Raw genomic sequence first — 17,708 nt, 5'->3', positions numbered from 1 at the left:
TCAAGTCTGGGCGCCTCCCTCTCCCCTGCTACACCTCTCCCTCTCGCAGAAGCTCGGCGAAGCCCTGCTGCGATCATTGCTGAATCCACCACCACGCCGTCGTGCTGCTGGATCTTCATCAACCTCTCCTCCCCATTGCTGGATCAAGAAGGAGGAGACGTCATCCGCTCCGTACGTGTGTTGAACGCGGAGGTGCCGTCCGTTCGGCACTTGGTCATCGGTGATTTGGATCACGGCGAGTACGACTCCATCATCCCCGTTCTCTTGAACGCTTCCGCTCGCGATCTACAAGGGTATGTAGATGCACTCTCCTCTTTTTTCTAGTTGACTCCATAGATTGATCTTGGTGAAACGTAGGAATTTTTTTTGTTTTCTGCAACGTCCCCAACAGTGGCATCATGAGCTAGGTCTATGCGTAGTTACTATGCATGAGTAGAACACAAAGTAGTTGTGGGCGTCGATATTGTCAATTATCTTGCCGTTACTAGTCTTATCTTGATTCGGCGGCATCGTGGGATGAAGCAGCCCGGACCAACCTTACACGTACGCTTACGTGAGACCTGTTCCACCGACTGACATGCACTAGTTGCATAAGGTGGCTGGCGGGTGTCTGTCTCTCCCACTTTAGTCGGATCGGATTCGATGAACAGGGTCCCTATGAAGGGTAAATAGAAATTGGCAATTCACGTTGTGGTTTTGGCGTAGGTAAGAAACGTTCTTGCTAGAAACCTATAGCAGCCACGTAAAAACTTGCAACAACAATTAGAGGACGTCTAACTTGTTTTTGCAGCAAGTGTTTTGTGATGTGATATGGCCAAAGGATGTGATGAATGATATATGTGATGTATGAGATGATCATGTTCTTGTAATAGGAATCACGACTTGCATGTCGATGAGTATGACAACCGACAGGAGCCATAGGAGTTGTCTTTATTTATTTATGACCTGCGTGTCAACATAAACGTCATGTAATTACTTTACTTTATTGCTAAAGTGTTAGCCATAGTAGTAGAAGTAATAGTTGACGTGACAACTTCAAGAAGATGCGATGATGGAGATGATGGTGTCATGCCGGTGACAACGATGATCATGGAGCCCCGAAGATGGAGATCAGAGGAGCAAATGATATTGGCCATATCATGTCACTATTTGATTGCATGTGATGTTTATCATGTTTTACATCTTATTTGCTTAGAACGACGATAGCTTAAATAAGATGATCCCTCGTAAAATTTCAAGAAAGTGTTCCCCCTAACTGTGCACCATTGCGAAGGTTCGTTGTTTCGAAGCACCACGTGATGATCGGGTGTGATAGATTCTAACGTTTGAATACAACGGGTGTAAGCCAGATTTACACATGCAATACACTTAGGTTGACTTGACGAGCCTAGCATGTACATACATGGCCTCGAAACACAGAAGGCCGAAAGGTCGAGCATGAGTCATATAGAAGATACGATCAACATGAAGATGTTCACCGATGTTGACTAGTCCGTCTTACGTGATGATCGGATACGGCCTAGTTAACTCGGATCATGTTATACTTAGATGACTGGAGGGATGTCTATCTGAGTGGGAGTTCATTGAATAATTTGATTAGATGAACTTAATTATCATGAACTTAGTCTAAAATCTTTACAATATATCTTGTAGATCAAATGGCCAACGTTGTCCTCAACTTCAATGTGTTCCTAGAGAAAACCAAGCTGAAAGACGATGGCATCAACTACGGACTGGGTCCGGAACCTGAGGATCATCCTCATAGCTGCCAAGAAAGATTATGTCCTAGAAGCACCGCTAGGTGACGCACCCGTCCCACAGAACCAAGACGTTATGGACGCTTGGCAGACACGTGCTGATGATTACTCCCTCGTTCAGTGCGGCATACTTTATAGCTTAGAATCGGGGCTCCAAAAGCATTTTGAGTGACACGGAGCATATGAGATGTTCGAAGAGCTGAAAATGGTTTTCCAAGCTCATGCCCGGGTCGAGAGATATGAAGTCTCTGACAAGTTCTTCAGCTGTAAGATGGAGGAAAATAGTTCTGTTAGTGAGCACATACTCAGAATGTCTGGGTTGCATAACCGCTTGACTCAGCTGGGAGTTAATCTCCCGGATGACGCGGTCATTGACAGAATCCTTCAGTCGCTTCCACCGAGCTACAAGAGCTTTGTGATGAACTTCAATATGCAGGGGATGGAAAAGACCATTCCTGAGGTATATTCAATGCTGAAATCAGCAGAGGTAGAAGTCAAAAAGGAACATCAAGTGTTGATGGTGAATAAAACCACTAAGTTCAAGAAAGGCAAGGGTAAGAAGAACTTCAAGAAGGACGGCAAGGGAGTTGCCGCGCCCGGTAAGCAAGCTGCCGGGAAGAAGCCAAAGAATGGACCCAAGCCCGAGACTGAGTGCTTTTATTACAAGGGAAGTGGTCACTGGAAGCGGAACTGCCCCAAATACTTAGCAGACAAGAAGGCCGGCATCACGAAAGGTATATGTGATATACATGTAATTGATGTGTACCTTACCAGTACTCGTAGTAGCTCCTGGGTATTTGATACCGGTGCGGTTGCTCACATTTGTAACTCAAAGCAGGAGCTGCGGAATAAGCGGAGACTGGCGAAGGACGAGGTGACGATGCGCGTCGGGAATGGTTCCAAGGTCGATGTGATTGCCGTCGGCACGCTACCTCTACATTTACCTACGGGATTAGTTTTAAACCTCAATAATTGTTATTTAGTGCCAGCTTTGAGCATGAACATTGTATCAGGATCTCGTTTAATACGAGATGGCTACTCATTTAAATCCGAGAATAATGGTTGTTCTATTTATATGAGAGATATGTTTTATGGTCATGCTCCGATGGTGAATGGTTTATTCTTAATGAATCTTGAGCATAATGCTACACATATTCATAGTGTGAGTACCAAAAGATGTAAGGTTGATAATGATAGTCCCACATACTTGTGGCACTACCGCCTTGGTCACATAGGTGTCAAACGCATGAAGAAGCTCCATGCAGATGGACTTTTAGAATCTCTTGATTACGAATCATTTGACACGTGCAAACCATGCCTCATGGGTAAAATGACCAAGACTCCATTCTCAGGAACAATGGAGCGAGCAACCAACTTATTGGAAATCATACATACTGATGTGTGCGGTCCAATGAGTGTTGGGGCTCACGGTGGCTATCATTATGTTCTCACCCTCACTGATGACTTGAGTAGATATGGGTATGTCTACTTAATGAAACACAAGTCTGAGACCTTTGAAAAGTTCAAGGAATTTCAGAGTGAGGTTGAGAATCAACGTGATAGGAAAATCAAGTTCTTGCGATCAGATCATGGAGGAGAATACTTGAGTCACGAATTTGGCACACACTTAAGAAAATGTGGAATAGTTTCACAACTCACGCCGCCTGGAACACCTCAGCGTAATGGTGTGTCCGAACGTCGTAATCGCACTCTATTAGATATGGTGCAATCTATGATGTCTCTTACCGATTTACCGCTATCATTTTGGGGCTATGCTTTAGAGACTGCCGCATTCACTTTAAATAGGGCTCCGTCGAAATCCGTTGAGACGACACCGTATGAATTATGGTTTGGGAAGAAACCTAAGCTGTCGTTTCTAAAAGTTTGGGGATGCGATGCTTATGTCAAGAAACTTCAACCTGAAAAGCTCGAACCCAAGTCGGAAAAATGCGTCTTCATAGGATACCCTAAAGAAACTGTTGGGTATACCTTCTACCTCAGATCTGAAGGCAAGATCTTTGTTGCCAAGAATGGGTCCTTTCTAGAGAAAGAGTTTCTCTCGAAAGAAATAAGTGGGAGGAAAGTAGAACTTGATGAAGTATTACCTCTTGAACCGGTAAGTGGCGCAGCTCAAGAAAATGTTCCTGAGGTGCCTGCACCGACTAGAGAGGAAGTTAATGATGATCATGAAGCTTCGGATCAAGTTACTACTGAACTTTGTAGGTCCACGAGGACACGTTCCGCACCAGAGTGGTACGGCAACCCTGTCTTGGAAATCATGTTGTTAGACAACGGTGAACCTTCGAACTGTGAAGAAGCGATGGCGGGCCCGGATTCCGACAAATGGCTGGAAGCCATGAAATCCGAGATAGGATCCATGTATGAAAACGAAGTGTGGACTTTGACTGACTTGCCCGATGATTGGTGAGCCATAGAAAATAAATGGATCTTTAAGAAGAAGACAGACGCGGATGGTAATGTGAGCATCTATAAAGCTCGGCTTGTCGCTAAGGGTTATCGACAAGTTCAAGGGGTTGACTACGATGAGACTTTCTCACCCGTAGCGAAGCTGAAGTCCGTCCGAATCATGTTAGCAATTTCCGCATTCTATGATTATGAGATATGGCAAATGGACGTCAAAATGGCATTCCTTAATGGTTTCCTTAAGGAAGAATTGTATATGATGCAGCCGGAAGGTTTTGTCGATCCTAAGAATGCTGACAATGTGTGCAAGCTCCAATGCTCGATTTATGGGCTGGTGCAAGCATCTCGGAGTTGGAACATTCGTTTTGATGAGATGATCAAAGCGTTTGGGTTTATGCAGGCTTATGGAGAAGCCTGCATTTATAAGAAAGTGAGTGGGAGCTCTGTAGCATTTCTCATATTGTATGTGGATGACATACCGTTGATGGGAAATGATATAGAATTCTTGGAAAGCGTAAAGGCCTACTTGAACAAGTGTTTTTCAATGAAGGACCTTGGAGAAGCTGCTTATATATTAGGCATCAAGATCTATAGATATAGATCGAGACGCCTCATTGGTCTTTCACAAAGTACGTACCTTGACAAGATATTGAAGAAGTTCAATATGGATCAGTCCAAGAAGGGGTTCTTGCCTGTATTGCAAGGTGTGCGATTGAGCACGGCTCAATGCCCGACCACGGCAGAAGATATAGAAGAGATGAGTGTTATCCCCTATGCCTCAGCCATAGGGTCTATTATGTATGCCATGTTGTGTACCAGACCTGATGTAAACCTTGCCGTAAGTTTGGTAGGTAGGTACCAAAGTAATCCCGGCAAGGAACACTGGACAGCGGTCAAAAACATCCTAAAGTACCTGAAAAGGACCAAGGATATGTTTCTCGTTTATGGAGGTGCCGAAGAGCTCGTCGTAAAGGGTTATGTCGACGCTAGCTTCAACACAGATCTGGATGACTCTAAGTCACAAACCGGATACATGTATATTTTGAATGGTGGGGCAGTAAGCTGGTGCAGTTGCAAGCAAAGCGTCGTGGCGGGATCTACATGTGAAGCAGAGTATATGGCAGCCTCGGAGGCAGCACAAGAAGCAGTCTCGGTGAAGGAGTTCATTACCGACCTAGGAGTCATACCCAATGCGTCAGACCCGATGACTCTCTTCTGTGACAACACTGGAGCTATTGCCCTTGCGAAGGAGCCCAGGTTTAATAGGAAGACCAGGCATATCAAGCGTCGCTTCAACTCCATTCGTTAAAGTGTTCAAAATGGAGACATAGAGATTTGTAAAGTACATACGGACCTGAATGTGGCAGATCCGTTGACTAAACCTCTCCCTAGAGCAAAACATGATCAACACCAAAATTCCATGGGTGTTCGATTCATCACAATGTAACTAGATTATTGTCTCTAGTGCAAGTGGGAGACTATTGGAAATATGCCCTAGAGGCAATAATAAAATGGTTATTATTATATTTCTTTGTTCATGATAATTGTCTATTGTTCATGCTATAATTATGTTATCCGGAAATCGTAATACATGTGTGAACACATAGACCACAACACGTCCCTAGTGAGCCTCTAGTTGACTAGCTCGTTGATCAAAAGATAGTCATGGTTTCCTGACTATGGACATAGGATGTCATTGATAACAGGATAACGTCATTAGGAGAATGATGTGATGGACAAGACCCAATCCTAAGCTTAGCTCAAAGATCGTGTAGTTCGTTTGCTGTAGCTTTTCTGAATGTCAAGTATCATTTCCTTAGACCATGAGATTGTGCAACTCCCGGATACTATAGGAGTGCCCTGGGTGTGCCAAACGTCACAACGTAACTGGGTGACTATAAAGGTACATTACAGGTATCTCCGAAAGTGTCTGTTGGGTTGGCACGAATCGAGACTGGGATTTGTCACTCCGTATGATGGAGAGGTATCTCTGGGCCCACTCGGTATTGCATCATCATAATGAGCTCAATGTGATCAAGTGGTTGATCACGGGATCATGCATTACGGTACGAGTAAAGTGACTTGCCGGTAACGAGACTGAACAAGGTATTGGGATACCGACGATCGAGTCTCGGGCAAGTAACGTACCGATTGACAAAGGGAATTGAATACGGGATTGATTAAGTCCTCGACATCATGGTTCATCCGATGAGATCATCGAGGAGGATGTGGGAGCCAACATGGTTATCCAGATCCCGCTGTTGGTTATTGACCGGAGAGGCATCTCGATCATGTCTGCATGTCTCCCGAACCCGTAGGGTCTACACACTTAAGGTTCGGTGACGCTAGGGTTGTAGAGATCCCAAAAGTTGTTCGGAGTCCCGGATGAGATCCCGGACATCACGAGGAGTTCCGGAATGGTCCGGAGGTGAAGAATTATATATAGGAAGTGCAGTTTCGGCCATCGGGAAGGATTCGGAGTCACCGGTATTGTACCGGGACCACCGGATGGGGCCCGGGGGTCCACCGGGTGGGGCCACCCATCCCGGAGGGTCCCGTGTGCTGAAGTGGGGAGGGAACCAGCCCCTAGTGGGCTGGTGCGCCCCCCCTTGGGCCCTCCTGCGCCTAGGGTTGGAAACCCTAGGGTGGGGGGCGCCTCCACTTGCCTTGGGGGGCAAGCCTCCCCCTTGGCCTCCGCCCCCGCAAGGAGATCCCATCTCCTAGGGCCGGCGCCCCCCTAGGGGGCCTATATAAAGGAGGGGGGAGGGAGGGCAGCCGCACCTCAAGTCTTGGCGCCTCCCTCTCCCCTGCTACACCTCTCCCTCTCGCAGAAGCTCGGCGAAGCCCTACTGCGATCATTGCTGCATCCACCACCACGTCGTCATGCTGTTGGATCTTCATCAACCTCTCCTCCCCCCTTGCTGGATCAAGAAGGAGGAGACGTCATCCGCTCCGTACGTGTGTTGAACGCGGAGGTGCCGTCCGTTTGGCACTTGGTCATCGGTGATTTGGATCACGGCGAGTACGACTCCATCATCCCCGTTCTCTTGAACGCTTCCGCTCGCGATCTACAAGGGTATGTAGATGCACTCTCCTCTCGTTGCTAGTTGACTCCATAGATTGATCTTGGTGAAATGTAGGAATTTTTTTGTTTTCTGCAACGTTCACAACAACAAAAAGGTGGACGACGGCGGGGATGAAGCGAGAGGACGGGATGCAAGGATCCTGGTCCGAAGCCGTGGATGAGATATGCCTATCTCTTGTAATGGATGACGGCGTTGAGGTATCAGCTCCGGCATGGTGGAAGAGGACGGCGGTGGATGGGGTGGTGGACGGAGGTGGCTGGGGTGGAGAGGGTGTTTTCGCGCCCACGGAGTACGAATGGAGAAATGGAGGGAGAGAGGAAGGGGGAACTATGTCTTCAGGGCGTGCTTGTCTCAAATGCAAGGAAATTTACAAACTTAGCGCCCATTAAAAATTTCCTACATCACAGCAATATTAGTCGGTTGGGGATAGGACAGTAATCTCGCATACACCGAATATTTGCCGACTCATATTTCGGCCAACGAGAGTTTGTTTTGGCGCCCACCGTGTATGAATCGGGAGGGAGGCGATTTCGGCCGAGGAGACACTGTGTTTTGGCGCCCACCATGTATGAATCCGGGGAGGTAAGAGGCAGAGGCGGTTATGTCACGTTTGAGTGAAATTACAAGCCTACCCCTATCGAAACCTATAGAAATCGACCCAATAGACTTTGCGTGTCAGGGATAGGCAGTAATTTCCATCTCGCAGATTTTGGTTTTGGGCGGTTACTGCGATTTTCCCCGCTTCGTTCAAATTTTTCCAGAGAAAGAGTGCACGTTACCGTGCCAACTAAATTTGATTCCAGTTTGTATTCTATTTTTGTTCGGGCAGGATCCATTTTCGATTGGAATAAAATTCTATATACACTATTTTTTGTATATACTTTCAAAAGCACAACAAAGAATTCTGCTCCTCTATATATATAATATGATTTACAAATACAATGATCTCAAAATCATAAGGTTGAATTCAAAATTTTAAAACCAAATTATGTTCTACTAAAATGTATGGATCAATAATATCTACATATTAAATAACATAGATGCGCGTGAATTCATATGAGTATGCATGTTTGATAGATCAATTTTGGTTCGAGTATGAATTATATGTATCATCATCTCGAATTCAAATATTTGAATCCCTTTTATGTTGACATTTTCTATACACACAACTAAATATTTGAATCTCCTTTCACGCCCATCTCTCTTGCATGCTCCTTCATGTATCTATCACTCCCTTTTCTCCAGCTCACCCGCACGCTCACTTCATGTTTCTCCTATTTTCACAAACATGGTCTCTCGACGTCTCCCTTGAGAAGTGTCACACTCTCCCTATCATTATACATTACACGGTTTTCATTATCTCTCACGTCTCTATCTTTCTCTGTTATCACTAGGTACCTAAGCTTTATTTTTCACCGCTACACACACACTCTCACTCGTCTTTCACTTTGTCTTTCTCTCCAGGGTTCTCTCACACACCCTATATCTCTCTAGATATATGACTCCTACCTAAAATTACTCTCTCCCGCACACACAACATTTGTTGCGGTCTCCTTTCCATCTTCATCTAAGTTATAAAAGTGACATTATTCATTTATTTACCGATCAGACAAACTCTCCCCCTTTCTCTCTCTCACACACACACACATAACTCTTGCTTCCACTCCCCTTCCCGACTACCATCTCTCTCTCTCTCTCACACACACACACACAAAACTCTCGCTTTCGCACCCCGACTCGTATTTCTCTCATAAACATTGATCGACTAGCCTCCAGATAGGTTTATACACCCGCACACTCTTGCTTCCACTATCCCTCTCGATCGTGCACACACACACTATCGCCTCATTTTATGGTGATACCTCTCTCACACACACTCTTTGTGTCTTTATCACACACACACTCTGTCCTCCTCCTCTCTCCCTCGCACACACACACACACACCACAGACACACACATGGGCATTTTGCAACAATTAGCAAGATGCCCATGCGTTGCATGGAACATGAAGATGCATTTGTATGAGTAGTTTATCTTGTGGGAGAAAAGGATGAACGAGGGAAGGCCTTATTTGCAAATTTGGAGAGGGGTGTGGGTATCTTTTTGTAAATTTGCCATATTTTCCTTCCTATACATCAGATATAAATTGGACGCCCTATATTGCAGGATGCCAGACACACCATCATTACCAACTCTATTTTTCTATAAGAGTAGACAGAGATATACCACATTCCTCCATTATCTCATCAAAATCGCCAAAGGAATATATTTTGAGTGAAACATAACATATTTTTAGTGATATACGTATTTCAAAACTAGACTCTTTTCTATCAAATCAGTGAATATGTATTAATCGACTTTGATCATGTCACAATGCATTGACACATTGCTAGTTATTACTACTGTATAATTTTTGGACACCATACAAACGGTAGAGTACATATATGAAGAGAAGAGGCGCACACACGCAGTCGGTCTCTCACTGTCTCGCACACATGAGAGTTACGTAAAGGCAGCGTAAACAAATAAACCCTAAAAACCTAGGTGCACGATTGCTGCATGCGCGGGTACCAGGTACGTGGTATAGCACACCTTTGTAGGAATAGCCAGCTCGCATGATAATTTGATCCGTAGGAGTTGATGGTCGAGACCACATGTGAACGACCTGGAGGCGGTGGCTTGCCAGTCGCCACTGATCGAGTAGCCATGTTTAAAATATCATTTTTAGCAGGGTAAGAGTTCCGATTTTCAATGGCGCGTTATAAGTACTAGTTTTTAGAACAATTAGTATGGAGCAAAAATGGAATTCATAACTACTACCTCCGTCCTGGTTTACTAGTCCCCATCGTATTTTGGGTCAAAGTTTGTCCACGAATTTTACTTGTAAAATGTGAATGGAAAACAAAAAAGGACTGGAGGGTGTGATTGCTCCGACACAGACGCGACCTCTCATAGCGCAGGCATTGAACCGGCGCGCCGACCCAGAGGGCCCCACTCATTGCAGGCCAGGCTGAACACGCCTCCTCGCCGCATGCAACTGGCTTTAGACTGGCCCACCTGCCTCCATTGAATCCGCGTGTGTGCCGGCAACACGTCCTTCCGCGAGCCGACCGACATTTTTAGAATGCAACCTTGGTTGGCTCCTCTTGTCTGCCTGCTATTTAAACGAGGCCAGATGCCTGGCAAGAACTGCACCACACCGCTGCTCCCCATAACCTAATTGAACCATTTTCTCCACACCGCCCGCTATTTAGCATCAGGTGAGAAGGAAGACAAGTTCTCTGGCATTAAAGCCGGTTGGGTGCCCCGACAAGCCAAGCAACTCGCTGCTCCACCTCCCTCCCCACCCCAGGCCGTCAGTACCATGGATGAGGCCGCAGGCGGGCAAGCGGAGGAGCAAGCCGCAGCTCCAAGCTGGCCCCTGGTGCATCAACTCGACGCTCCAAGCCTGCTCGCAAAAGAGTCATTAGTTGTTGCACACTAGCACACGGGGGACCACGACGTCCAGTGCACCGTGCTTGGCCGTGCCATCCGATGCAAACATTTGCGGACCCGCGGCATGCTGCCGGAGGTGGCCAACACGTCTGCGGCCACCACCGACACCGAGGAATAGTAGACCACGGGAGCCGCCATCGCTCGGAACCCATGAATGTTACGACCACCGCGTTGCCGGCAGACACCCGGTGTGTTGCTCGGTTTGGCTCAAAACATCATGGACCCCAGCCGCGGCCAACATTAGAAATATTATACTTGCCTCCAGAAGTTATTCGCGTTTACTCAAAAAATGTCCAAAATATAATTAATCATGTATGGTCTTGACTTGTTGTGCTTGCACTGGTAGTAGGAACTAGAGTTTTTTTCTTTATTTATAACTCTCCTCACAATTTTTTGGCTTTGAAGTGAATCATGGTTGCGGACATTATCTATGAATGTGCAGATATCTATGAACATGAGTTTGATGTGGAAGTTGAACTTGGAATGTTGGGCTTGCGTGTGAACTATACGATGTCCAATGCTTCATCTGTTATTGTTTGGAAAGTAATTTCTGTTATTACATGACCTGAATTTTTTTTATTTTGTGCCACATCAGTAGATGCACGGACATCACAACAGGAATGTTGACTGGATAAACATTTGAACCTGGCTATTATGAAGGAAAATTTGTATTGACAACAATTTTAGATAGCAGGAGACGCCTACCCTGCTCTGCCTCTGCTAGCTTGTTTCTGGCTTCTTCCATCTCTTCTTTGTGTTGGGCGAAGAGAGCATCTAATTGCTCTTTTCGCTTCTTCAGGAACTCAGCTACATTCTCAAGGGATGATGCATGCTTTCTTTTAGCCTTTACTAGAGCCACGAGGACACGAACAGTTTACGACTCCACCTGGCTTGTGTGTAATCCAACATCATTTGGGAATTTGCACCTTGTGTCTAATCCAGCATCATTAGGGAATGGGCACCTTGTGTGTAAGCTAACCTCATTTTGGAAACATGATCTCTAGGTTGACCATACTTCCCTCCTCACAGGAACTACATCTTGACATGAAGTTACTTCTTTTTTAGATCAATACTTAGAGCAACCCAGATCCATTTAGTAGAAGGCAGATAAACATGACTTCGAGAAGTGAATTCAAAAGGAGAAATATAAAACAGACTCCAAGGTGAGAACACCCACTTCCTACATCAAGCTAAAAACGAAAGCATTAGGACGATTAAGATTCTTCTTATCACACATCAAAGAAAACGAGGCTAAGAGAAACAGAAACCACAACATATACACATCAAAGAACACGAGGCTAAACGAAAGTAATTGAAAGGGTGTTACTTACCAAAGCTCGTTTTACAGGTTTGGTGCAGCTCCTCTTTAACTTGCCACATTCCTTGAAGATGTCCCCAATATCCCGTGTTTGGTCTTCATTGCTCCTCTGCATGTTCGCACTCGTGGTTTCAAAATCTCAACATGGCGAGAAAATTATAGTACTCCCTCCCTTTCTTTTTAGTATGCATATAAGATTTGGTCAAAGTCAAACTTCGTAAAGTTTGACCAAGTTTATAGGAAAAAATATCAACATCTAGAATACTAAAGCTATATGGTATGAAAATTAATTTCATGATGCATCTAACAATATTGATTTCATATTGTGAATCTCAATATTTTTTTTCTATAAACTTAGTCAAAGTTAACCAAGTTTGACTTTGACCAAATATTATATGCAGAGTAAAAAGAAACACAGGGAGTAATACTCACGCATCTTGTGGGCAGCATTAAAGCACTCATCTTCCATGTTAGAGTATCTTCAACAGAAGCGCAGTGCGCGACGCATTAAAACAGCGTTTACAGTGCCGAAATAGCTAGTTTTTGCGGGCCACGGAGTGCTAAAAAAAATTTATGCGCGCGCGTCACTCCAGCAGACGCGCTATATATTTTTCTCCTTTCTACTCTGAATCGATACACTTTCGACACTGAGTCGATACTGTCATAGATAGATACATAGATAGTTCTCAGCATAGATATAGCATAGATAGAAAGTAGATAGTTCAACTACTCCTCGTCGTCCGACTCCGCCTCGGTGATGTCCTCCTCCAACGCCTCAATGTAGGCGCCAAGATACCGATCGTCGTCGGAGTCCCAGGGCGACGCTGCTCCTAGCTTGATGTTGAATTGAGCAGCCGCCTTCCGCGTACGCCTGTCCTCGCGATAGGCGGCTCGCCCCGCCCTCCTTTTATCCCTCGCCGCCATCCTTTGCGCGTAGAACTCGCGCTCGTTGATAATGTCCTGTGGGAAGCGTTGGCACCACATCACCATGGCTTCCTCGTCCATCTCGGCGATGCCGAGACGGTGCTCCCGCCTCCGGTAGTCGCGATGATGCTCGTTGGTGATAAGTCGCGGCGGAGGCGCGAGCTCCCGCATCGGCACGTTGGGGAAGTTCATCTTCCTACGAGGCCGCCAGAGGCACCACACCGCCGCATCGTACGCGCGGGCGACCTCATGGGCGGTGTCGAAAGTGCCGAGGCCGAGGCACACCTCACGAAACTGGATCTCGATGGAGAAGCCGCCGGAGGGGCGCGCGCGGACGCCATGGTAGCCCCAAGTTTTCGGGTGGCGTGGCGGCATGGTGGCGTGACTGCGGAGAGGCGAGAAAGAGCGTAGAGAGAGCGGTGGTGAGGCACAGAGCGGTGGGAGGGTGTTGGATTTTATAAAGTGTGCCAGATGCCCCGCGCCAAAACTAGCACGCGCCCGGCCGCTTTTTCCCCCGCGCGCGTGATCCTTTCCCGACGTCCCTGCTATCTCTACTCTCTTCTCTACTCTTATATATATATTATATTTATGTTATGTTTATATTTATCACTACTTCTTATATCTTATATATCTTATATATATATATTATATATCTACTATCTATTATCTCTACTACTCCTATAAAATACTCTTATAAAAAACCGAGTTGGTGATGATGGTGTGCCCGCCATCTTGTAATATAGACCGTCCGATCTATCGCTGACGGGTAGAAAGCAAACTATGACAATTTTACAAATGATACCCGCACCTCTCTCCACATTTACAGATAAGGCCTTGCCTCGTTCATCCTTATCTCCCACAAGATAAACTACTCAGACAAATGCAGCTTGGTGTTCCATGCAACACATGGGCATCTTGGTAGTTCTAAAAAATTTCCGTCATTTGCCACACTACTGGTTGCATATGAAGAACCTACCCAAACACAGCGCAATACAGGAGCGACTCACAATTACAAGTCGATATTCTGTTGGACAATGCAAGCTATAACCAATTACTTTTACGGGAACAATAGCAATCAGGAAATTTTAAGGGTAGGTATGAACAAAATTGGAACCGTGTAACACTCCCAGTGTCATTCTACGGTAACCCTCTGTGATTAAGCTAATCATTTTACTAAATAGTGCTTGATCACCTTTGATTCAAATATCCTTTGAAATTTCCACTTTCAAATCAAACTCAATTTGCAAGTGAAATATGGAGTTGCACAAAAGTTGCTGTAAAATAGTTCATCTTTTACCCAAAATTCCGTAACATTTAATTGTTAAGGAATACAACATCACCTCCAAGCAAAGATGGTCTATAGCAATTTAATATAGTGCCAAATCAGCAAATTAATTGATTTGCCATCTATGCAAAATTCTAACAGCTTCAATTAGATTCCAAACTTTTTGTGGGAGTGCACAATATTTCTTAGAATTTGTTTTGGTCAGTGGCATATATTTGCAAAGCCATTTGTGTCTAAAAGAAAATGAAAAAGCTACTGGAAGAAAAATAAAAAAAGACAAAAGGCCAAGTGCATACTTTGCACTTGAGCCCACTAACTACAGTGTGGCCCAGCCCAACCTGGGCCTTCTCCCACCTCGCTACAGGAGGCAAAGAGATGTGTGGCGCACATCCTGTGCGCCATGGCCGTGGATGCCCTCCACGTCGCTCCCCCAAGCCTATAAGCACGTCTATGAGAAACCCTAGATCGCCCTCGCCAATTCCCCCTCGATCCCCCTTCGCCCCTCCTCTCTGGTTCAAATTCGAGCCTGCGAGCTCACGTATTCACCGCTGCCCCGCCCTGGTTGACGCGTCCAACGGCCTCCTCGGCGTGCGGGGCGCGTCCTGGAGGTTCGTCGTGTTCGTCTGCGTCCGTTCAGGGCATCGGAGCAAGGCGGGAAGCTGCGTGGACGGTGCCGTCGACTTCTTCTTCCTCCGCCCGTTGTCCGCCTCGTCGTCGCCGACCAAGCACTCGAGCCGGGACGGCCCCGCAGCGCTGCTTCGCCTTCGTCCTCCTCGGTCATCGCCGACCACCGTCATCCTAGCCACCCCTGCAGCTACTAAGCCCCTCGCCAGCCTCCTTGAGCCGCTCGGTGAGCTCCACTCGCCCCCCTTCTCTCTGCCATCGCGCACGCCCACTAGGTAGTTCCCCCGATGTGGCCGAGCGCGACGCCACTCGAGCCCATCGATGTCCGTGCTCTGGTGACCCTCGGGTCACGCGCGTGCCTCCACCGCCTGTCGCTACTTGCTGCTGCGCTGCGTACTGCTGCTACTGTTAAAGCTGATGCTGCTGTGTACTTGTTCCAGCCGCCGGTGTAGCCCCCTGCCTTGCGTCCTGGCTTCGCCCCGCTCGCCGCTCGCCCTGCGTGCCGTCACCACTGTCGGCCGCGCCCATGGCCGTGGCCATCGCCGCCCGCGCGCCCGTGCTACCTGCTGCTGACGCAGCCGTGACTTGCCCGCCGCCGACGCATACTGCGACCGCCACGACCGTCAGCGCTTCCCCATGCTTCGCCCGCCGCCTAGCCCCACCTCACCGTCGCTACCCTGCGCCGCCCACTGCCGATCGGCCCGCCGCCACCTGCCCAGGCCTGGCCGCCGGCGCTACGAGCGCGCAAGCCCAACTGCCCCCTGCCTCGGCTAATCAGGGGTTAAACCTCCCCCACTAACCCCACTAAATCCCCTAACCCCACCCACTGACAACTGGGCCCTAGGCCACTAACTAAAACCTGTCAGTTTTAACAAAAAATTTATTTAGGCCACGGGTCGGTCACACGCGGGTCCCACCGGACCAGTTGACTGGTCAATCGTGGACCAGTCAACTGCTGAGTCAGCAGTTGACTGGACCCAGTGGTCAGTCACCCTGGTGCATCTCTGGTGCACTTCACTGGGTGCACCTAGCCTTTTTGCTCTTTTTTAGTTAGATTAAATTCCAGAAAATGTATAATTCTTATAAAATTAATATAAAATAATCCGTAAGTCAGATGAAAATGTTTTCTATATGAAAGTTGCTTAGAAAAATCCAACGAATCCGAATACGCGGTCCGTTCATCTGTCACATGCCCCTAGCATGCTAAACATGGAACATTCCCCCTCCGGTCATCTGTTTGACACAGGTCCGGAACCGGGAAAACATTCCCGATTGAATTCCCCCTTCACCTTTATCGTGTAGCCTTACACTAGGTCACACCTGGCACATCATATTGCCATGTTATGCTTTGTGATGCTATGTTTGCTTTATATTTATTGTTTTTCCCCCTCTTCTCTCCGGTTGACCCCGAGACCGATGTTTCCCTTGTGACCGACTACGTCGACGACGACACTTCTTCCTTTTCAGCAGAGCTTCCAGGCAAGCCCCCCGTTTGATCATCCTGGTATCGCCCATTCCATTCTCTCATGCTTGCATTAGATTTTGCTATTGTTATTGTTTGCTCTTATTCTGATGCATAGCCTGCTTTTGTAACCCGTTTATTGTGACCTACCTGCTTATCCTAAACTGCTTAGTATAGGTTGGTTAGTGATCCATCAGTGACCCCCACCTTGTCCTTGTTGCCCCGCTTTATGTTCGATGACTCGATCAACGTGATTGACATCCAGGCCCCGACACCGCACATCACCCCCCTAGTTGTACGACTATGCAGAGTTACGATCGAGTGCCGAGGGTGACACCTCATACATCACTCCTGATGAGATCTCTGTAGTGTAGCTATTCGGTCGTGGTCATCGAGGGTGGTTTCCTCCTTAACCACTTCCGATACGACTCTGTCGTGCAACCCCTCAAGTGTGAACCTCGAGGATGGTTCCTCTTATGTTCACCTTGATGATTACATCGAGTGGAATCCACCGAGGGTGGTTCCTCAGGGTTGCCCTTAGTGTTAGACACACAGTTACTATGGTTACTATGACTTTACACTGGACCATGTTACTAAAGACGGGTTGGCCCTGAGGGGTACCCACGCGAGCTTAATTGCGAGCGATGTGGAGTCGTTTTGACCTGGAAGGTGCCCGCGAGATACTTACGAGGCGTGGCCTGGAATTCTTTGCCCTTGCCCCAAGTCCTCGAGACGGGGCAACGGGGTCACATCTTTCGTGAGTCTCTGCTCGTGACCACACTACCAACACACTAACAGTTTGGATATTTGATCCGAGGGGCCTCTGGCCTGATAGCACTAACCATCACGTGGGCATAGTATGGGCGTTCTGCGTTGTATGCATCAGCCGAAGCTTAATAGACGTCATGCGACTAAGCGGCGTGCGCCGGGTTGGACTGGTTAGCACCTGCCTTTTAAGGAGGTAGCTAGGTCTGCTCACCGCCCGCCCACGCAACGTGTAGGAGTTCCCTGGGTGATGGCCCAAGACCCCTAGGGGCATAGGTTTAGTCAAGCGTGTTGACCTCTCTATCATGCCTAGGTCGGGTTGTGGTGTATTGTTTGGCCAAGGCCGGGCATGACCCAGGAAAGTGTGTCCAGCCGAAGTTAATCAAGCGTGGTGGGTAAGCTGGTGCACCCCTGCAGGGAAGAAAACATCTATCGATAGCCTGTCCTATGGTAACGGACACTTGGAGTTGTATCCCGATCGATACAACTAGAATTGGATACTTGTGATGAGAAATGAATAGTATGGCTCTGGGATTGCTTTCTCGCAGGGAGTCGAGAAAGGATAACA

General features: G+C 47.2%; 1 protein-coding gene across 1 annotated transcript; it reads right to left on the bottom strand.

The window, feature by feature from the left end:
* Positions 1-12,806: 12,806 nt before the first annotated feature.
* LOC147980017 (uncharacterized) lies at positions 12,807-13,379 on the bottom strand. The gene has a single exon (XM_087516811.1). It carries the CDS (start codon positions 13,377-13,379, stop codon positions 12,807-12,809), a length of 573 nt encoding a protein of 190 aa, XP_087372937.1.
* Positions 13,380-17,708: the final 4,329 nt, after the last annotated feature.

The sequence above is a fragment of the Triticum urartu genome, chromosome 3A (assembly GCF_056163025.1).
Source record: "Triticum urartu cultivar PI428250 chromosome 3A, HENAU_Tu73, whole genome shotgun sequence".
Classification (NCBI taxonomy): Eukaryota; Viridiplantae; Streptophyta; class Magnoliopsida; order Poales; family Poaceae; genus Triticum; species Triticum urartu.
Note: the sequence above shows the minus strand (reverse complement) of the source record. Positions and strands in the feature narration are given on the sequence as shown.